At 37.9% G+C, this 23605-nt stretch overlaps 1 protein-coding gene across 1 annotated transcript in view; it reads left to right on the top strand.

Annotated features, from left to right (window-relative positions):
- The window catches only part of JAKMIP1 (janus kinase and microtubule interacting protein 1), a 281093-nt gene extending 258488 nt beyond the window's left edge, over nt 1-22605 (top strand). Inside the window, exons 21-23 of the mRNA XM_078149018.1 lie at nt 8257-8322; nt 15685-15729; nt 16696-22605. Of these exons, the coding sequence (XP_078005144.1) occupies nt 8257-8322; nt 15685-15729; nt 16696-16728 (144 nt within the window). The 3' untranslated portion in view covers nt 16729-22605. The remainder of the gene's footprint in view (nt 1-8256; nt 8323-15684; nt 15730-16695) is intronic.
- The last annotated feature ends 1000 nt before the right edge of the window (nt 22606-23605 follow it).

Below are 23605 nucleotides of genomic sequence, written 5' to 3'. Positions count from 1 at the left end.
AAGTGAAGGTAAGCTCTCAAAGGGCAGGGACTGTTTTGTTTTTATCTCTGTGTATCCATGGTCTATCTCGTATCTCACACATAGAATCAAACATGGTAAATGTTTGATGAATTGAAGCAAAGTGGTAGCTGAAGTTTTCACCATACTGATTTTGAACCCTATATATTATGAATCCAATATTTCTTTTTTTTATTAACTTATTTTGGTTTATCAACAATCACTTCCATATGCTTTTGAGTTGAAAATTTTTCTCCCCCTTCCTCCCTCCCCTGCCTGCCCTCCCCAAGACGGCACACAATCTGATATAGGCTTTACATTTACATACCCATTAAACATATTTTCACATTAGTGAAGTTGTAAGTAAAAATTAAAACCAATAGGAGGAACCATCAGAAAGATGAAACAAAACTCAACACAAGGTAAAAATAAGTGATAGTGATTCGACTTCCATAGTTCTTTCTTTGGATGTGGACAGCATTTTCCATCCTGAGGCCTCTAGAGATGTCTTAGATCCTCGTAATGCTGAGAAGGGTTCAGTTTAACAATCTTAGTCATTGCATAACATGGCTGTTATTGTGTACAATGTCCTCTTGGTTCTGCTCACTTCACTCAGCATCAGACCATATAAGTCTTTCCAGGTTTTTCTGAAGTCAGCCTGTTCATCATTTCTTATAGAACAGTAGTATTCCATTACATTCATATACCACAACTTGCTCAGCCATTCCCCAATTGATGGGCATCCTCTCAATTTCCAATTCTTTGCCACCACAAAAAGAGCTGCTATGAATATTTTTGTACATGTGGGTCCTTTTCCCATTTGTTTGATCTCTTTGGGATATAGCCCTAGAAGTGCTATTGCTGGATCAAAGGGTATGCACATTTTTGTAGCCCTTTGGGCATAGTTCCAAATTGTTCTCCAAAATGGTTGGATCATTTCACAACTCCACCAACAATGTATTAGTGTTCCAATTTTCCCACATCTTCTCCAACATTTATCATTTTCCTGTTTTGTCATGTTGGCCAATCTGATAGGTGTGATGTGGTACCTCAGAGTTGTTTTGATTTGCATTTCTCTAATCAATAATGATTTAGAGCATTTTTTCATATGACTATAGATGGCTTTAATTTCTTCATCTGAGAACTGTCTGTTCATATCCTTTGACCATTTATCAATTGGGGAATGGCTTGTGTTCTTATAAATTTGTCTTAATTCTCTATATATTTTAGAAATGAGGCCTTTATCAGAGAGACTGGTTGTAAAAATTCTTTCCCAATTTTCTACCTTCCTTCTAATCTTAGTTGCATTGGCTTTGTTTGTGCAAAAACTTTTCAATTTAATGTAATCAAAATTATCCATTTTGCTTTTCATAATGTTCTCTATCTCCTGTTTGATCATGAATTCTTCTGTTCTCCATAGATCTGATAGGTAAACTATTCCTTGTTCTCCCAGTTTACTTATGGTATCAGCCTTTATATCTAAGTCATGAACCCATTTTGACTTTATTTTGGTATATGGTGTGAGATTTGGGTCTATGCCTAGTTTCTGCCATACTCTTTTCCAGTTTTCCCAGCAGTTTTTTTCAAAGAGTGGGTTCTTATCCCAGAAGCTGGGGTCTTTGGGTTTATCAAATAATAGATTACTATAGTCATTGACTACTGTGTCTTGCATATTTAACCTATTCCACTGATCCACCTCCCTATTTCTTAGCCAGTACCAAGCAGTTTTGATGATTGCTGCTTTATAATACAATTTAAGATCTGGAATTGCTAGGCCACCTTCCCCTGCATTTCTTTTCATTAGTTCCTTTGATATTCTGGACCTTTTGTTTTTCCAAATGAATCTTGTTATTATTTTTTCTAACTCTATAAAATAATTTTTGGTAGTTTGATTGGTATGGCACTGAATAAGTAAATTAGCTTAGGTAGGATTGTCATTTTTATTATATTAGCTCGGCCTACCCATGAGCAACTGATGTTTTTCCAATTATTTAGATCTGATTTTATTTGTGTGAAAAGTGTTTTGTAATTGTGTTCATAGAGTTCCTGGGTTTGTTTTGGGAGGTAGACTCCTAAATATTTTATAATGTCTACAGTAAGTTTAAATGGGATTTCTCTATCTCTTGCTGTTGGGCTTTGTTGGTAATATATAGAAATGCTGATGATTTATGTGGGTTTATTTTATAGCCTGCAACTTTGCTAAAGTTGTTTATTATTTCAAGTAGTTTTTTTATTGATTCTCTAGGATTCTCTAAGTATATCATCATGTCATCTGCAAAGAGTGATAGCTTTGTTTCTTCTTTGCCTATTCTAATGCCTTCAATTTCTTTTTCTTCTCTTATTGCTAAAGCTAAGGTTTCCAGTACAATATTGAATAACAGTGGTGATAATGGACATCCTTGTTTCACCCCATCTTATTGGAAATGCTTCTAGCCTGTCCCCATTACATATAATGCTTGCTGAAGGTTTTAGATATATGCTATTTATTATTTTAAGGAAGACTCCATTTATACCTATGCTTTCTAGTGTTTTTAATAGGAATGGGTGTTGTATTTTATCAAAAGCTTTTTCTGCATCTATTGAGATGATCATGTGGTTTCTGTTGGTTTTGGTGTTGATATGCTCAATGATGCTGATAGTTTTCCTAATATTGAACCAACCCTGCATTCCTGGTATAAATCCTACCTGGTCATAGTGTATTATTCTTGTGATAAGTTGCTGCAATCTATTGCTAGTATTTTGTTTAAAATTTTTGCATCTATATTCATTAGAGAAATTGGTCTATAATTTTCTTTCTCTATTTTGACTCTTCCTGGTTTAGGTATCAACACCATATTTGTATCATAAAAAGAATTTGGTAAGACTCCTTCTTCACCTATTTTCCCAAATAGTCTATATAGTATTGGAATTAATTGTTCTTTAAATGTTTGATAGAATTCGCATGTAAATCCATCTGGCCCTGGAGATTTTTTCCTAGGGAGTTCATCAATGGCTTGTTCAATTTCTTTTTCTGAGATGGGGTTATTTAAGTATTTTACTTCCTCTTTGTTAATCTGGGCAATTTATATTTTTGTAAATATGTATCCATTTCACTAAGATTGTCAAATTTGTTGGCATATAGTTGGGCAAAATAATTCCTAATTATTGTTTTAATTTCCTCTTCCTTGGTGGTAGCTTCCCTTTTCATTCTTGATACTAGTAATTTGGTTTTCTTCTTTCTTTTTTTTAATTAAATTAACCAAAGGTTATCTATTTTATTGGTTTTTTCATAAAACCAGCTCTTAGTTTTATTTATTAGTTCAATAGTTTTCTTAATTTCAATTTATTAATTTTTCCTTTGGTTTTCAATATTTCTAATTTGGTTTAGTTGAGGATTTTTAATTTGTTCTTTTTCTAGTTTTTTAGTTGTATGCCCAATTCATTAATCTCCTCTTTTTCTATTTTATTTATGTAAGCATTTAGAGATATAAAACTTCCCCTAAGAACTGCTTTGTCTGCATCCCATAGGTTTTGGTATGTTGTCTCATTATTGTCATTCTCTTGAATGAAATTATTGATTGTTTCTATGATTTGTTGTTTGACCCAATCATTTTTTAGGATTAGATTATTTAGTTTCCAATTATTTTTTAGTCTATCTTTCCATGGCCCTTTATTACATATAATTTTTATTGTACCATGATCTGAAAAGGATGCATTTAATATTTCTGCCTTTCTGCATTGGATTGTGAGGTTTTTATGCCCTAGTACATGGTCAATTTTTGTGTATGTGCCATGTACTGCCGAGAAAAAAGTATATTCCTTTCTATCCCCATTCAGTTTTCTCCAGAGGTCTATCATACCTAACTTTTCTAATGTTCTATTCACCTCCTTAACTTCTTTCTTGTTTATTTTGTGGTTAGACTTATCTAGTGCGAGAGGGGGAGGTTCAGGTCCCCCACTAGTATAGTTTTGCTGTCTATTTCTTCCTGTAACTCCCTGAACTTCTCCTGTAAGAATTTGGATGCTATACCATTTGGTGCATATATGTTTAGTAATGATATTACTTCATTGTCTATGGTGCCTTTTAGCAGGATGTAGTTTCCTTCCTTATCTCTTTTGATTAGATCTATTTTTGCTTTTGCTTTGTCTGAGATCAGGATTGCTACCTCCTGCTTTTTCACTTCAGCTGACACATAATATATTCTGCTCCAGCCTTTTACCTTTACCCTGTATGTGTCACTCTTTTTCAAATGTGTTTCCTGTAAACAACATATTGTAGGATTATGGTTTTTAATCCATTCTGCAATCCATTTCCATTTTATGGGAGAGTTCATCCCATTCACATTCACAGTTATGATTACTATCTGTGTCTTTTTCTCCATCCTTTCCCCCCATTTATGCTTTTCTTTCTCCTTTTTCCTTTCTCCCCTTCACTAGTGTTTTGCTTTTGACCACCCCTCCTTCAGTTCCCCCTTTTATTATCCCTTTCCCTTTTCTTCCCCTTTAGTCTTACTGCTGCTTCCCTCCTTCTTTCCCCCCTCCCTTTTCTTTCCCTCCTCCCTTTTCTTTCCCCTTTTCCCTCCTACTGCCTATAGGGCAAGTTAGATTTCTATACCTAACTGATTATGTATTATGCCCTTCTTGAGCCAAATCTGATGAGAGTAAGGTTCAAACAATGCTCCCCCCCTCTTTCCCTCTGCTGTAATAGGATTTTGTGTCTTTTCCTGTAATGTAATTTACCCTTGTCTGCCTCCTCCTTTCTCAGTACATTTTCTAAGATCAGATTGATCCACTTATTTGGATCCATTTAACCCACTTGATTAGATTTTTTTTTATCATTACATCAAAGTCAACTAATATCCACCCTCTTTATGTATACTCCTTTAACAAGGTGTAATAACAATACAGTTCTCAAGGGTTGCAAGTCTCATATTCCCTTGTAGGGGTTTAAACAGCCCCCCCCTTATTAACAACATATTGTATCCTTCTGTCCCATTTACCTTTTTAAGTCCTTCTTGAGTCCTGTACTTGAAGATCAAATTTTTTGTTGAGCTCTGGTCTTTTTATCAGGAAAGTTTGGAAGTCTCCTATTTGTTGAATATCCACTCCTCCCTTGAAAAATGATGCTCATTTTTGCTGGGTAATTGATCCTTGGCTGCATTCCAAGCTCCTTTGCCTTACGGAATATCATGTTCCATGCCCTGCGTCTTTTAATGTAGAAGCTGCAAGGTCCTGTGTAATCCTGACTGTGGTTCCATGATATTTAAATTGTTTCTTTCTGGCTGCTTGCAGCACCTTCTCTTTCATCTGGTAATTTTGGAATTTTGCTATTATATTTCTTGGCGTTGTCAATTTGGGATCTCTTTCAGGTGGTGATCGGTGGATTCTTTCTATGGTTATTTTCCCTTCTGGTTCTAGGACTTCTGGGCAGTTTTCCTTTATGATTTCCTGAAAGATACTGTCCAGGCTCTTTTTTTTCATCATGATTTTCAGGTAGTCCAATAATTTTTAAATTGTCTCTCCTGAGTCGATTTTCCAGGTTGGTTGTTTTACTGATGAGGTATTTTACATTTTCATTGATTTTTTCATTTTTTTGTTTCTGTTTGACTGATTCTTGCTCTCTCATAGAGACATTAGTTTCCATTTGTCCAATTCTAGTTTTTAACAGATTGTTTTCTTCTGTTAGTTTTTGTACTTCCTTCTTCAACTGGCCAATTGTGTTTTTTAGGGACTTGTTTTCTTCAGTGTATTTTTTTTTCCAATTGGCCAATTGTATTTTTGAAGGACTCTTTACCTCTCTCATTTGACTATTAAAATCCTTCTTGAGCTCTTCTAAGAAGGCTTTTTGGGCTTCAGACCAGTTCATATTCCCTTTTGTTGTTGCAGATGTGGGTTTGTTGACAATGTTGTCCTCTTCAGAATTTCTGTCTTGATCTTCACTCTTCTCATAATATGAATCTATGGTACGTTTCTTTTTACTCATGGTGTTTCTTTATTCCCTGGCCTTTAAAGAGATTGAGCTCTCCTGCTGGGGAACAGAGGGTACTGACCCAAGCTTCTTGTGTTGGGAGCCTAGGTCTTGGTCACTGGCTTTGCGTGCTGGGGCCTCTTATGCTGGGAATTGGAGGCTGTAGGTTTCTGGCAGCTTACCTCATGTGGGCTGGAATCAGCAAGGCTGGAACTTTCAGGCAATTCTAGGTTGCCTGCTTTTCCTTTCCTTTAGCTTTCTTCAGCTCCTTTTAGATGGGTGCTGCAGGGTGTTTATCTGCCTGGGGCCCCCTGCAGTGTTGTCTCCCTCGTTTCTGCTAATGCACTGGGAGATTCCTTTGTGTGGAGTGCCGAGGCTCCTGGTGGTTTTCTGAGCTGGTTTCCACTGGTTCCCTCTGCCCTCACTGAGGCACTTGGAGGTCCAGGTGTTGGTGTTTGCCTGCTCCACCACCTGGGCTTCAGGATTTCTTCACAATTGGAGGCTTCAGGGCTCCTACAGCTCACCTGGTGTTGGGTTGGAATCAGCAAGGCCAGGGCTTTAGGAAGCCTTTAGGTTGTTTTCTTCACCTCCTTTCAGATGAATGCCACAGGGTACTTGTCCGCCTGGGGCCCCTTGTAGTTCTGCCTCCCTTATTTTTGCTGAGGCACTGGGAGACCCGTTTGCTGGGCTGCTGCACTGCTGCTCCTCGTCCTTCTTCTAGTTCAGGTGTTCCAGGGTTTTTTTTTTTCTGTGGTGATATTTTCTGGGTTTTCAGAGGTTGATAGGGGAGAGTGAGAGCAACTACCTTTTAACTCCGCCATCTTGGCTCCCCCCAATATTTCTTCATCTGAAGGACTGGTACATGATAGTCAAACAGGAGTCAGTAGCCAAGCTTATACTTAATGAAGGTGTAATGATAAGATTGTATCTTATTGAAACTTTATATATTGACTCTGTACTTAGCCTAGTGTTCTGTATACAGTAGAAACTTAATAAATGTTTGTTGAAATAATATGGTGGATAGAGTGCAGGACCAGAGTTAGGAAGACTTGAATACAAATCTGACCTCTAACACTTAACTGTCAGAGCAGCATGACCCTGGGTAAATCACTTAACCTTTTCTCATCTGTAAAATGGAAATAATAAAAATAATGTATATATTAGTTATTATTAGTGACTGTAGAGGGAGGGAACAGTAGCAAGTGAAAGTCATGAAGAATGGACTTCCACTCAATATGAGAAAAAAATGTCCCTATGCTTATTAAGCAGTGGAATGGGTTGCCTTTTGAGGTAATGTGCTTTTCTTCACTGGAGGGGTTTAAGAAATAACTGGATTATGCACATATTGGAGATGTTTAACAGGAGATTCCCACTTTAGCCAAGGAGTTGTCCTAGTTGAACTCAAAGATTACTTATTATTTTAGGATTGTTAAAGTCAAGTCAATGAGATGTGTTAAATGGTTTGGTTTTGGAATTTAATTTGTGGCATTTGGAGATCTTGAGAGGAAGTATGGCATAGTGGATAGAGCATCATATCCTCAAATTCTTCCTCTGACACTTAATAGCTGGTTAATCATGTCCATGTCACTTGACCTCTTGCAACCTCAGTTTCTTTATTTGTGAAATGGGAATCATAATTTTTATTGGCACCTTTTCCTCAAAGTAGTCGGAAGGTCCATAAGAGAGAGGGAATGAAAAGTGCTTTGTAGACCATAAAGTAGGAAAGAAATGCTTGTTTTTAAAACAAGCTACCACATTAGGCATGAAAAAGGAATTAGGAGGCAAATATAGCTTTTTTAAGACTAGCAGGTATGTGGTATCATGAGTATGATGTAGAGAGGATTCTTTGGATGCATGGGGTTGGACTAAATGGTAGTTGAGTTTTCTTCTAACCCTGAATTCCTGTGATTTTGTGATTTTCTGGGCCAGAATATGGGACTCAATACTATTTCACTGGATCCTCTCAACCCACCTGTGAGGTTGGCAGGGTAAGGTAAGAGTTGTCCCATTTTGTAGAGGAGAAAATGTAGGTAGTACAGCAGATAGAACATAGGGCCTAGAGTCGGGAAGACCTGAGTTCAAATCCAGATGCAGACACTTGCTATATGGGTAATCCTTGACATGTCATTAAACCTCTGTCTGCCTCAGTTTCCTCATCTATAAAATGTGGATAATAATGGCATTTACCTCCCAGAGTTGTTGTGAGAATAAAATAAGATATTTGTAAAATGCTTTGCAAATCTCAAGGCAGTATACAAACATTAATTATTATTTATTCACCCACCTATTGACATATACTTTCTATGTTTCAGAGGATTCGGGACCTAGAGGATAAAATAGAACTTCAGAAACGACAACTGAAAGAAATAGAAGAAAAGGTAAGCGTGATGATCACTAGTTTCTTCTTCACAATTCCTCGCTTTTATTTTTGCTTCGTAACTTTTGTCAACGGGCAGGTCAAAGGCTGCCATTTTTTTATCAGCCTCCAGCGTGTGATCACTGCTTGGGGCTGGTTCTTATGTGAATATTGTTCCTAGGTCATAGTGAACCCTTGTCAGTGGCCAGTGAAAGGCTTCAGTCAGGGTAGGCCAGAGATAAAAACACGTGCAGGTTTCATTCCAATCAGTCTGCACATCTATAGGACAAAACAAATAGCTACAAAAGAGCTTGTGGCAAATCCCTTGCTGTCACCTGCAGGGAAGTTGCATGGCTCTGTTCACTTGACTTTGAAGGTCATGGTGCTGACAGCCAACAAGGACAGAGCAGATTGTGTCCCTGTTGACTTTCTAGCCCCAACCTAATGGTATGTTTCCTGGGCAGATAAATGTTAGAGCAAGTGTCCTTAACTCGGTGTCTCTAAACTTAAAAATTTTTGTTAACTCTTTCCGAATAATCAATTTCCTTTGTAATTCTCTGAAATTTAGTTTGTGCATTTAAAAACTTTATTCTGAGAAGGGGTCCATAGGTTCCACCAGACTGCTACAGGAACCCACAACGCACAAGAGGTCAAGAACTCTAGCTTGGGAAGCTATTAGCATTTGATAGGGACTGTTAACACAGCAAAAAGAAGGAATGAGGAAGGGAATAAGCCTCTCTAGAGTGCCTATTATATGCCAGGAACTGTACTAAGCACTTTACCAATATTATCTCATTTGATCCTCACAACAGCCCTGGATGGTAAATGCAATTATTGTCCTCATTTATAATTGAGGAAGCCAAGAGAAAGAATTTAAATGACTTGGGCCAGAGTCACATAGCTAGCAAGTGTCTGAGGCTCTATTCAAACTCATGTCTTCCTGACCCCAGAGAGCTAGGTGGCTTAAGGAATAGAGTGCCAGGCCTGGAGTCAGAAGGATCATCTTCCTGAATTCAAACTGGGCCTCAGACACTTACTAACTGTGTGACCCTGGCAAGTCACTTAACCCTGTTTGCCTTAGTTTCCTCATCTGTAAAATGAGCTGGAGAAGGAAATGGCAAACCCCTCCAGTATCTTTGCCAAGAAAACCCCAAATGGGGTCATGAAGAGCTGGATGTGACTGAAATGGCCACCACCACCACCAACAACAATAACAACAACAGCAAATTTGAAAAGGGAGAGACCATTAATAACCAGACAGGTCAAGGAAGCCTTCTTGGAGAAGGTGGCATTGAACCAGGCCTTGTAGGAGGACAGGGATCAGAAACTGAAGATGAGGAAGTATATCTCAGGCAGGTCAGAAAGCCAATGTGAATACATATAGATGAGAGATGGAATGTTGATATTTGGGAACCTTAAATAGTCAAATTTAATTGGAACATAGAGTCCTTGAAGGAAAGTAATATGAAATAAGGTTGGAAAGGTAAATGGGAGCCAGACTGTGAAGGGCCTTAATAAATGCTAGGCCAGGGAGTTTGAATTTCATTTTAGAAGCAGTAGGGTGATACTGAAGCATTTTAAGCAAGGAAACACCTGTGCCATAGAGATTTTTCGGCGGCTATCAGAGACAAAAGTAGAAGACAAAGACTAATTAGGAGATCTTTACTATAATTCATGAAAAAGAGACCAAGGGCCTGACCTGTGGTAGCTGGATTGTGAGTAAGGAAAAGATGGATGTTATAGAAATTGAGGCAAGGTGGGCATGGTGGTGCATGCCTGTAATTCTAACTATCAGGAGACTAAGCCTGGTGGAACTCTTGAGCTCAGGAATTCTGAATTACGTTAGACTGTGCTGATGGGCTGTTGGCACTAAGTTAAGCATTAATGTGATGTGGTCTCAGGAGTTAGTGGTGGTGGTGGTGGTGGTCCCTCCAAGTTGCCTAAGAAGGAACAAACTGGCTTCAGTTGGAAAGAGAGCACGTCAAAGCTCCCATACCAATAAGTAGTGGCTTTGGACTCATGAGTTCCAATCTGGATGAATCAGGGAGATAGCCTTAATTTTTTTAAGGAAATCAAATCAACAAACCTCAGCAATTGATCAATTATCAGAATAAAGGGATGGCAATAGTTTAGAAGGAGTCAGGGATGTCCCTGTGGTTCTTAACTGAAATGACTGAGCCAAAAACTGGTATCCTCAATAGAAACAGAGGAGCTCAGGGAAGACGATGTCTGAGAGGGTGATGAGCAAAAGAGAAAGAATTCTCCTTTGTAGATGTTGTGTTTAACATTCTCTCAGGAGGGGAAAGAGATGGGGACTGGAAGGGAAAGGAGCAAGAGCCAAGGGGTTTGAGGTTAGAGAGCAGTGTAGAGTTGAGGTGGTTGGCAATAAGATGAAGGTAAAACCAGAGGAGGGATGATGGACTGAAGAGCAGGGAAGGATGGAAGACTAGATTTTCCGATAAAGATGAAAAATAGGTTTTGGATGAGTGACGCTGAGGAAGAGCTGGAAAGACAGGAGATTATGATCAGAGAGAGACATTTCAGAGTTTGAGTTCATGTCGGTAGGAGAGTCTTGGGTGACAGTGACCTCAAAGACATGATAGCCCCGTGCTAACTGAGATAGTACGGAGATGTAAAATTACGAACTTCATGAGCAAAGTGTTTGAAAAGACATTCATATAAATATTGAATCCCCCAAGGTTGAGGGCAGGCACTGAGGTAAAGAGGAAGACTGGGAGCCAGGTAATAATCTTTTCTGTTTTTGAAGGATAGGGAACGATCCAGAAGCTGATAGATGCCCGCAATAAGAATCTGACTAGAGCTATACAGAAAGCTGCATCCATTGGCACTTGGTTGATTTTTATCGACAACCTATTTATTTACCTCCATTAAGGGTTCTAATTTATTAGCTGTATGGTCTTAGGCAGTGTTATTAACCTCGAATAGCAATGGATCCCTGCCCCTGCACATTCTTAGAAAACCAGAAATTAACATTGTGTGTTGTATTTTTATCTATTTTGTTAAATATTTGCCAATTACATTTTAATTTGGTTTTGTTGGGGAATTTGACACCTCTGGCTTTAGGCATCTGAGGTGGCTCCTCATTTCATATGGAATAAGTCATAAGCTCCTTGTCTTGGCATTCAAGACCCTTTGTAATATGGCCCCACACTACCTTTCCCTTATCTAGCACTACCTCCCGTAGTGTGCCAACAGCCTGCCAGCTTTCACAGTAGAACATTTTTCCAAAATGAAAACGGAAATTCTCCTCTGCCAATGTTGCCAGCACATTTAGAAAATATTATTTAAAATATCTTACCTGAAATAAGGTTATAGCAGAGAAAAAACATACATACAACCATATTGACCCTGAAGATATATTACTTTAGAACATGCAAAGCAACTTCCCCTTTACCCAAAATCCTTCTCTAATTGGTAATCATTTTTTGATTTCTATAGAGAGTTTGTGGCAAAACGTAGATTTTCCTAAAAGAGTAGAAAGTAAATAAAGCAAGATGCTTCTTATTATGCTGTAGCAATATGCATTCATTTTAATGATTGAATAATAATAATGACAGTTTTTCCATGTTTAACTAGCAGTTAACTTACATAAACCCTATGAGATAATTAGTGCAAATGTTTTTATTCCCATTCTACAGAGGAGGAAACTGAGACATGAGAGATGAAGTAATTTGCCCAAGGTCACATAGCTAGTGAGTCAAAGACCTGTGACCTGAATTCAAATCCTCTGAGTCAAAGTCCTTTACACTACACTACTTCAAATATACCGTGGCCATTTTGATGTTTGGTAAAGCTTGTAAAAACAGAACTAAGAGGTAGTCTGGCTTGAATGGTGAGAGTGTTGGTCTTGGAGTAAAGAAGATCTGGGTTCAAATCCTGACACTTGCTGTGTAGTCATGGGCAAATTATTTCACCTCTGTGAACCTTTGTTTTTTCATCTGGCAGGACTGAGAGATATCACGGCTTAAGTAGATAGAGTGTTGCTGTTAAAAATCAACGAGACCTGGGTTGAAATTCTGACTCTGAAACTTACTAGCCACATCATCATGGGCAAATAACTTTGTTACTCTGATCCTCAAATTACTCATTTGTAAAATGGGTATAATCACAGTCCCTGTTTCCCGCAATTGCTGTGATGTTCAAATGACAGCACATTTGTAAAGTGTTTCATAAACACTGAGTCACTCTACATGTAAACATCAGCTGTTATTCTTCTCATTGACTTCCCTATATCTGAGTAAGATACAGCCGACTATGGGAGGGGGTCTGGTAAGAAAGACTTCCAGAAACTGACACAAATCACCTCCTCTTCATTTCCCCCTGGTGATTTTGGCCAGCTGGAGATTTGGCCGAATGTCAAAATAAAGGTCTCAGATTCGAGGGACATGGGGAAGGTTTCCAGGAAGGAGGATGGATATAAAAGGATAAGATTTCAACCTGGCTGACAAACCTGTACAGGCTTACAGACGCAGAATTAGAAATCTGTAGCTCATGCAATATCAAATATTGTCACTCACAGCACCTTTTTTTAGGATGAGGCACTATCGCTCTTGACGTACTAACATTGCTTCTTCAAAATGAACATGGATCAATAGTGATCTCTGAGTAAATCAAGCATGCGTGGGAAGAGTTTACATGCCTAAAGGATGCCATCTCTGTCCATTTTTTCTAGGTCCTACATAGGAAAGAAGACCCTGGTCTGTGGGGGAACCCCCTGGTATAAGGGCTTTTCAGCATTGTTTTAAGGAGGAGGGTTGGGCAGGATCTGGAATTAGGAAGCCTTGATTTCTATTCCTACCCCAGATTCTTCTTAACTGTGTGAGCTGGGCAATTCGTTTACTCACTCTCAGCCTCATTTTCTTCATTTGTAAAATATTGATCATAATATCACTTGCAGAGTTGTGATGATAAATGAAATTAATAGATGTCAAGTGATTTGCTAACCTTAAAGTTTGATATAAATTCTAGCTATGTAAATGCTCATTATTATTTAGGAGGAAGTTCCTCCTTCTTTCCTGAACTTCCCATCTTCACCCCACCCTGCACTCCAGTTCTGTGAGAATGGATTCTAGGAAGAACCAAAATAGCTTGCACTGCCCTGTGCTCTGAACTGCTTTAGTAAAACCTTCCAGTTTTGACAGAAGGGAGCCTTAACAAGTTGCAAGGGAGAGAGAAGAGGATGGGGAACCAAAAGACTTAGGGCATAGGTTCCTGACTGAGTCACCAGCTGTGGTGTCATACTAGTTTTGTGATCTTGCACAATTCTCTTCATCTCACCAAACCTCAATTCCACTATATGTAAGTTAAGGATATTGGACTAGATCATCTATATTTTCAGCTACAGGAAGCATCCTATGTTCCAGGTATTGATATTTGTTGAGTACTACTTTATACTCAGCTCTGACGGGATATTATGCCTGCCCCCTATTCTCTAGCCCCACCACTACCACCTTAGGATCCTAGGATCATCAGCTTAGAGATAGAAGGGACTTTAGAGGCTGTCTTGTCTGATTCTCCTCCCATTTTACAGATGATGTAAAGTCTGAGCAGTTTCAATAACTTGGCCGAGATATGACACAGGTAGTGAGCATCAAAGAAAGGGTTTGAGCCCAAGAGACTTTGACTTAAAAGCCATTGGTCTTTCGACAATACCACACTGACTTGCAGCTTAAGGTTGCATCAACATTTGTCCAGAATTATTTCAATAGATAGGTCTTCCTGCCTCTAATGTCTTCCTGTTCCATTCTACTCTTCATAACAATGCTAAACTAATCTTAGGGCAAAAATGTTTGTTGAGTTTACAGAAGTGGTCATGCCACTTCTCCCCTCAAAAATCCTCAGTGGCTTCCTATTGCCTTGTGGATCAAATCCGAGATCATTGGCATGATATTCAAACTTTTCCATGGTCTGGCTCTTCTCTATATTTTTTAGCCTTATATTTCATATCCCCTATGTTTCAGCCAAAGTAGATTACTCTTTGCCCTTCAAATATATCCTGCCTCCTGGTTTTTGCTCTTAGTCTCCCACATGAGTATAATATTGCCCTTTCTTCTTGTCTCTTTAATTCTTGCTAGTATTTTGAAGACAAGCTCAATGCCACCTACTTTTTGAAGCCTTATTTCCCCCTTGGACCTCAAAGAACTCTATTTTATAGCTCTTTAGTGTATTTGTCATATCTATGGTCATGTTTAATCTTCTCACTAGACTATAAGCCTCATGAAGGAAAGCATTCTTCTCTTAACTTTCTATTTCTCCAAGTACCTAGCACAGCTCTGCTCACAGTAGGCACGTAGTAAGTGTAAGTTGACAAAATGAACAAACGAGTAATAGGTGACATCAGGAAACATGGCTTTGGCAGGCTAATATTTGCATTGTTCAAATCTCTTAATATATTAGTGGGAAATACCTCTTCCATTTTAGCATTGTGATTAAAACTTTGTGACCAGTTAAAGTAAAAGAAACCCTGATTTTAAGTTTTGCGATACGTGCTTTGTGATGACGTCTCCTCAATTCATAAACACTGGGACAGTCTAGTAAAAATTTCATTGGGTTTGTATACTCTTATGGAAAGCATTTGGATGATCTGAATTCTTTATTGACATAATTGAATTAACTTGTATGATATAATGGGGAAAAATCTCGATTTGTGTTAGGAGACTTGGGTCCAATCCTGGCCCTGACACTTGCTGGTTATGACTAGCTCATCCTGGGCAACTCATTGAGTCTCAGATTTATTAATAAATTGGTGCTAACAATTCTTGCAGTGATATGCTGGGGTATGATCCTTGAGTCAATAAGACCATATCTTCTGTATGATCCAGGGTAAGGCACATTATCTCAGTGTCCCTGGAAACTTTCTGTAAGTTTCAGAGAAGATGCTGATCTATTGTAGAGTGAGTTTTCCTTATTAAGTTTTTCCTGCAGTTGTGAAATCACTCTGGCATCAACAAAGCAAAGGAAAACAAACAAACAAAAAACCCCAAAGAGCCTTATTTATAGGCTTGATGTGAAGAAACTCTTTGTAAACCTTAAAACACTAAATGTGTTTTTATTAAAATATTGTTGATAATGTTCTTATTAATAACAATACTTTTGTAATTATGTGTGGTCACTCTGTTTCATTTATAAGATTCACTGCCTAGCACATGGTAGATATCTAACAAAAGTTTATTGACTTGTGAGATGAGATCTGAAGAACAAGCTTTTTTCTCTTTGTGGAAATCAATTCCAATGTCACAAATCTTATATGATGACGTCATTGAATTCCATGTTACATCTCTTACATTTTTCTTTTCTTTTTTTCTCTCATTTTCTTTTGATATTATTTTATAGTTTTTGTTCCTTTTTTTGTTTTTCTCTCTAGCATTCATTCTGTGGCCTTGATGACTCCAGTGAGCCAAGACATCGGGTTGGTATCCTCTTCCATTTGTGGAAAATCTTTTTTTAAAGACCTTTTAAAATTCATTTTGTATTTTCCTATTTCTCATTACTTTTACTAAGAAGGTGACTGTATCATGTAAGGTAGAATTATGTGCCCACAAAAACTGGGCATAGATATATCCCGAGATGATAGGGGAATTTCTCCATTTGGAATGTGACAAACAAAAGGTCATTTAAAGCAAAAATGGGCAATTTTGTTGACTTGGTATGCCTAATATGACATTTCCATCTCAAAATTTAATATGTTTGGACAAGTGTATTATTTTCTTTACCATCATGGTAAGATGGCTCAGAGAAGCAAAATATCATTTTTCCTAGTTGCAAAGTCATAATTTCATTTTTGTAGCTGTGTTTCCTTGAACAAATCACTTTACTTCCTTCATACCTTAATTTTCTCATCTGTCAAATGGGGACAATAACACACACTATTTGTGGGGAAAACTTCTTGGGAACTGTAAAATGCCAACTTGAAAATGAGTTTCAATTATTTGTTTCATTTAATGTTTCTATGGATCTGTTAGTTTCAGTTGTACAGATCTCAGCCCAGCCATGACTGTCCTGTGAAACTCCTGGTCATGTCCTCTCATAAATGTACCACAGAGCACCTAGTTCTAGATATCTTGATATTGTGTGTATATCAGTGGAACATGAAGCTTTTCTATCAGTTATCAATCATTCTTGCTATGTGTCAGATTCAGCTTTCCTTTTGAATCATACATGTCATTCTCTGATATCCTTTATGCCACTTCTGAGTAATATTAATATGATACAGCTTATGCCTACCCAATGGAGGTGCCCCTCCATTTCTGCTATTACCACTAGTAGATACAGTATGCTTTTGATATTTCTGCCATTTAATATCACAAATGAACCCAATCCATATTTGTCAGCCCTGGGTTGTTATATGAATTCAATATTGTTCTCTGTCCCGCAGGATCGAAAAAGAGCTTGTGGAGTGAACGCATAAGAGTTACTGCAGCTCAGCCCCCTCATCCAAAGACAAAGCCCTTCAAAGTCAACCCCTTCAAGCAGTGAATGAATGTTGACTGGACACAGCTTTAAACTGATGAATTTTGTTCATGAAACTGTACATGCCACTTTTCAAACTGTAAGATGGAAATTGCAAGTGGGGATTTTATATTGATAAGCAACGTTTTTACACCAGACTACATCACATTTCAGATAAGGATACACCCTTCATAAACATGAAAAAACAAAACAATGGACTGAATAAAGAAAAATTAAGTGCAATTACAAGGGATGAAGGGAATGAGCAATGGTCTACCAAGAGAAGTCCCGGCATTGGTCTCCATCTGCATGCTTCTGACCAATGTGCTTTGCAGTTTTACTACTGGACACAAACTCTCTGAAATCTGTATATATTTATCAATAGCTAGCTAAATGTTAACACTGAAGTCTAGAGAAATTATTTGAAGAGGACTCCAGGAATCAAAAATGAAATTCACATTTCACACCCCCCAGTTAGCAAATTTTCAGTCATGCAGGTGCCTCTGGACTTAGTTCCTGGAAAGCCAAGCCAAGACTCTGGTAGAAACAGAGAGGTTGGTAAGCAGGTTGGTCTTTGCTGCTTTCAGGAGCAGCCAGCCACAGAGAAAGACCTTGGACCCCCTGGCCTTCATAAATGTTGTCAATCAGAGTTTGTCATGACTATGCAAGGGCTATGTCAGTGATTCGAGGGGAAGTCTCTTCAGAGCCAGGGAAAATGTCCAAGAAGGCATCACTGGAGCATTGGACTAGAGGAGGTGGAAAGGAGACAATTTATAAAAATGTTCTATTACATTTATGCCTCCCTCAGGACTCAAGTCAGATTTGAAGGGGGGAGGGTGGAGAGTTGCATCAGAGGTTGAGTTACAGAATAAAATGGTCAGGTGAGGAGATGTGGCAAAGAATTAAATATTTAACTAAATGTTTATGAGAAAAAGATAGCTTTTTGGCTGCAGTGCAATTCATTCTATCATAATTAAACTCAAATCAATAAAACATCTATTAATCAAGACAACGGATATACAAGCATGAAAAATGAAACCATTCCTGTCTTCAAGGAGCTTACAGTCCGATAGTGTGGATATATGTACATGGTGTCAAATGTAGAAAGAGAAGAGATGAAGGCCAAGGACAGAACTTTAAAGAACAGATTTAGAGGTTAAGAGGGAGCATATTATAAATATCTCAAAATTAAGCCTCATGTTGCTCATTGAAGGCTAGAAAGTAGCCTCAAGAGATACTGTGAATGCATTTGGATGTCTTAAAGTAGTTGAAAGCTTCAGAAGAAGAATTGTGTTGTGGATGAATATGAGAAGGTAGAAAAAGACAAGTGCAGGAAAGCATTCTCAGAGAATATTTTTCTTCTAGCACTACTGGTGAGGGTAGGAAAGGCAGTGATAGCAAAGGAAACACATGAGACAATGGGAAACATTTTCCAAGTGAAGAGTTAGTAAAGTCAGATGTTAGGAGGTTCAGGGAACAGTCTCTGATGGGGATCAACCACATTTTGAACCTTGGCCCTATTTTGTGTGATATTGGGCACCTTGCTTCACCTTTCTGGGCTTCAGCTTCCTCTTCTATAAAATGCTGGTGGTGGAAGAACTCGAGATGATCTCCACAATCCTTTAAATGCTCGAGGGGAAAAAGAAAAAGCTCAAGGCAAAACTAGTGATGTTGGAAGGTTTGTGATCATAAGGGAGAAAGCAATACAGAAATCTTCAAAGGTAAAGAATGTGACCTCATATGAAAAACAACTTTATGGAAGATGACAGGAGGTCAATATTTGTACCGTAAAGAGTCAAGGAAAGAAAAACCCAACGATTATTGAAAACTTATAATTAAGCCTCACAGAAGCATCAACAGTATCCAGATGGGAGAGGGTTGAAACAGGACTAGGCAATGAAATACTTCAGTGGTTTCTAAGTAAATGTTTATAAATGAAACTAGGGGTCATACATATACACATACAAACACACACACAAATCTCAACATAAGTGCACTTTTTAATCACAGATCTCAGTAGGGACACTGGGGGAAACCAATGCCTTTGTTGGAAAATCAAGCCCATGAAGCCTGAAGAAAATACTGGGAAAAGCAGTGAGTGAAAATAAACTTTGACTGCAGAGAAGCTGGGGTATCAAAAGGACTTTTTATTGATTCAAACTCTGTCAGTAAACCTTAGGGGAGAAAAAAAGCACAATTATTGTACACAGAAACTGATTTTCTCTAATATCTCAACACCAAATATGCACTTTCAGTGTGCATGATGACTTCCTGGGGGAAAAAGGCAGAAAACAGGAAGCAGGTTTGTAATCATCCTTATTTTGTTTTTCCTAATAACAAGTGGATGTAAGGCATGCAGATCTGGCCTTGATTTTTAGAGGCATGGATGATAATTCTCTACATTTTATTGGATCAAGTCTGAACTCCTGGCTTTCGAGGTCTTGGTGTCTGGCCTCTACCCTCCTGACCTATTTTTTTTTATCTTTCATCGTTTATTATTCACTCATTAAGCATTTAAGTGTGCCTATGGGAGATTGCACATTGTACTTGCCCAGTGCTGAGGGAAGATGCTGAGTTTAGCTGTGACCCCATTGCTTTTGGAATTTACTCCTAAACATTAGCCCCCAGGTCAGTTCGCTCTCCTTGATCTTGTATGAAATACATATACATGTATATATACATATTTATATGTATATATGGAATAGTGGGAACAGGGAGTAGATGACAGCCATGTCTAAAGGAGAAGAGAGTATATACATAAAAGCTATTGGGGAGTTGTCAGGTTGCAGAAGCAGGTTAGGGAGGGCCTTAAATGCCCTATCAAACAATTTGAACTTCACTCTTTAAGTTTTAGAGAGAGGAACAATTAAGCAAGGGAAGCTATATGTGTACTGAAAGCTTCATTTTATATATTTGTGCATGTTATATGTTTACATATTTTTACTAAAATATATAATGCACAATATCAGAAGTTTAACTTGAACTTTTCTTCATACACTTAGGTTTTCTAGGGCAACTAGAAGCTTCCTTGCAATCTGAGACCTTAGGTAAATTAGCCAGAATTGCTTAATTCCATCTAGTGGTGTGCTTGCTCAGGGGATGGAAGTCCAGCGTGCTGAGCTCCCATCAGGTCAATTTTCCTTGTACATGAGAAATTTCTGTTCTTCACTCCCAATGTGATTAGTAATCTGAAGAGTTTAATTTGTTCTAAATTGCTAGAGAGTACAAAAGCCTGACCTTCAGCATACACAGATACTAATGGTACCTAGAGTGAGCTGTAAAAAAGACCCAACTAAATTTCACAATGAATGATGGTTCAAATATTGCCATGGGATAAAAAACAATGAGAAAGAGAACTGAAAAATTGGTGCTGCTGTGTTTTTGAGACTTTATTAGTCTTATTAATTAATGAGTAATATAAGTTATTAATTTTGTTATATTTAGAGTTATTAGTAAATTAATTATGTATATATTTTTCAATAAATTATTTGCTGAGGAAATTGTACAGTGGTACAGAAGAAATCAATGGGCTAGAAGTAGAGATCCGGGATTTAATCATCATTATGCTCTCAATGGCTGGTGGATTTGGGACAGTTGAATTCCCTCCTTTGGGCCAGAATTTCCTCCCCTGCAAAATAGTGCTTTCAGTTGAACTCTAAGGGCTCTTCCAGCTCTGAGATTCCATCATTTAAAGAAATCATTTTAAAGTTACATGAATATTTAAGAAGGCATGTTGAGCACAATGGATAGAAAAGTTGGTCTCTGAGCCAGGAAGACCCCTTTCTAAAATATATTGGCTCTGTGACCCTGGGTAAAGCAAGTCATTTAACCTCTAGCTGCTTTAGGCAATTCTCTGAGTCTGTGAGTTGTAGGAAAATACCAACCTGAATTAGAAAAGGGAGTTTCCTCACCCTGGATGAATGAATATCGGTGAAATCACAGGTGCAGGACCCAATCTACCACATAAATTCTCCAAGTTCCAAAGAATTTTGACTATGAATAAGTGATATTTATTAATATTAAATATTTCAAAGGATTTATATTATCCTTGATGTGGGCATTCTCCCCAGGAATGCAGATCTTCACCCACTCTGAATTCTCATTTGCGTGTTTTTGTACCAGTTCTTCCCTGGAGCATCACAAAAAAAATTTAACAAGCTAGATATGCTTTCTAGGATTTTTTACATTTTGTAGGGAAATCAGTATTACTTCCAGGTCATCCATCTGGGGAAGAATACAATGGGATGATCAATTCCTCTCTTCTAGATACTATACCTTTCTTAATGAAGCCTAATGTTCTATTAACCTCTTCTGGCTGCCATATTATACTGCTGGCTCACATTGAGTGTGCAGTTGATTAAGAGCCGTCAGATTTTTTTTTCATATGTACTGCTATCTAGCCACATCTCTCATATCTTGAACTTGTGAAGTTCAGTTAAAAAAAACAAACTCATTTAAGAGTTTACATGTACCCCAAATTTCATCCTATTAAATTAATATTTAACTTGTCTTTTGGGGTCCCTATTCTGTCATTCAATGCATTAATTCTCCCTTCCAATTTTGGACAATCTATAAATTTGATTAGCATGCCCCCATCCTTTATCCAAGTTACATTAAGTATTGCAAAGTCAAGGATAGATCCATGAAGCTTACCACTAAACTTGTCTTCTAAGTTTTCATTGAACCATTAATGATTTCTCTGTGACTGTGTGACCATTCAATCTGCTCCAAAGCCATTGAGTGGCACTGTCTTTTAGCCCATGCCTCTCCACATTAGCCAAATGAATAGCATGAGAGACTTTGTAAAATGCTTTGCTAAAACAGAAAAAAATGACAGTTAAAGTAGTCTCCTAATTTACTACTCTTTGAACTCTGTTTTAAAAAGATCAATATATTGATTAGAATATAGAACTTCTTCCTCCCCAAATCAAGTTTTGTACAAAACCTCAGTGTGGAGCATAATGGTTTGAGGAATTGAACAGGGGTCGTTGAGCCTGAGGAATAGAAATTTTAGGAGTGTTTGAAGAGCTGAGAATCCAGGTTGAGAATGTGATTTATGATGACACATCAGAAACTGTGTGGAACATCCAGAGTTTTCTTGACAGGATGGCCTACCCATCTCCACAGGTGTCTCCAGGTGCCTGATGATTGGGCATTATGAGACACGTCCAAAGTTTGCCTCTGTTTTTTTAAATTGTAAACACATGAATAACTGTATTGCTGAAAAAAAAAAGTCAAGGAGCCCAGTTCTCTTAGTCAATGCCTTTGGAAACGATACTTAACCAATCTTGCCCCAAAAGACAAATGGTCAGAAGTAAGTGTAGTGTTGGTACAAAGAAGACGAGTTGTTAGAGAAGAAAGCCAAAGTAAAGAAGGGAACAATGAGAAGGATAAATAAAACATTTATTTATATTAAACAATCTGTTAAAACTATTTTCCTCAGTGAATATGTTCCTATTTATATGTTAATTTTGTGTAATTATTGTTCAATGTGTACACATTTCTAATTCCAAAGAGATCTTTTCGGGGATGCAGCAGCCCACATGTTTGGATGATGTAATTCAACCAATGCAATATGAAGAAATTCCAAATTGGCAAAAAAGTAGACACTAGAAGTATTGAACAATATCAGCAATGCCGAAATGTGTATTCATTAAAATTGTCTTCTTCATAGTTCAGCCTCCTATTATCCTGTGAGTCCTTTTGACCTAGGATCTTTTCTTACTTAAAATCTGTACCTTGTTCCTCCCTCCCCCCTTCTATCTTCTTTCAGCGGTGAGCCTAGTGGTCTGTACCCAGTAAGCAATAAATGGTGTTCAGCACTTTGATATGGTAACATGACTAACCCTGCATTATTTTTATTGTTATTACATTTTTATTGATGCCTTTTGTTTTTAACATCACATCCATTTCCTGAATATATTCCTTCCCTTTCCCTCACTCAGCAAGTCATCTCTCTCTTTTTTTTTTGGGGGGGGGGCAATGGGTTTAAGTGACTTGCCCATAGTCACACAGCTAGTAAGTGTTATGTGTCTGAGGCCAGATTTGAACTCAGGTCCTTCTGAATCCAGGGCTGGTGCTCTATCCACTGTGCCACCTACTTGCCCCAAGTTATCTCTTGAAAGAAAGAATTTGCAAATGGAAAAAGTATATATAGTTTAGCAAAGCCAGACAACACATTGACCGAGTCTGACAGTATATGAATTATTCCACACCATTTAGTTCTTCACCTATATAATGAAGAGATAATAGTTCATACATCTAGAGCTGGAAAAGGTCTTACATATCATTTAGTCCTTCTCCATCATTTTAAAGATTAGGAAACTGATCCCCAGGGAGGTCATCACTTGTCCAAGGTCACCCATGTAGTAAGCATCAGAGATGGGACTTGAACCGAGATTTGGAGAAGCATTTTCTCACCTCATCCATTGTTCTTTCCCCTTTTGTTGCTATGATCATTGTTTATATTGTTTTCTTTTTCTTATTCTTCTAACTTCATCCTACATCAGCTCATATAAATATCTTCCTGTTTCTCTGAATTTATGTTTGTCATTTTTTTGTGATTCAATGATATTCTATGATATTTATGTGCAATTTCTTTAGCCATTCCCAAGTTGATGGGCACCTACTCAGTTTCTAGCTCATTACCACCACAAAATGTGTTGTAATTAGTATTATGGAATGTGTGTAACCCTGTATTATTTATATACCGACAAGTAGGGCATGGCTTGATCAATAATGTCTTGAATTCAAGTATCTGACAAACACTGCTTAACCACCTTCTGTGTGCAATTCATTGTATGCCAAGTACCAAAGGAGAGAAAAAGATAAATAAA

The sequence above is a fragment of the Phascolarctos cinereus genome, unplaced genomic scaffold (assembly GCF_003287225.1).
Source record: "Phascolarctos cinereus isolate Bilbo 61053 unplaced genomic scaffold, phaCin_HiC Scaffold_9;HRSCAF=440, whole genome shotgun sequence".
Classification (NCBI taxonomy): domain Eukaryota; kingdom Metazoa; phylum Chordata; class Mammalia; order Diprotodontia; family Phascolarctidae; genus Phascolarctos; species Phascolarctos cinereus.
The sequence above is the reverse complement of the archived record's forward strand: the minus strand, read 5'-3'. Positions and strand labels throughout refer to the sequence as shown.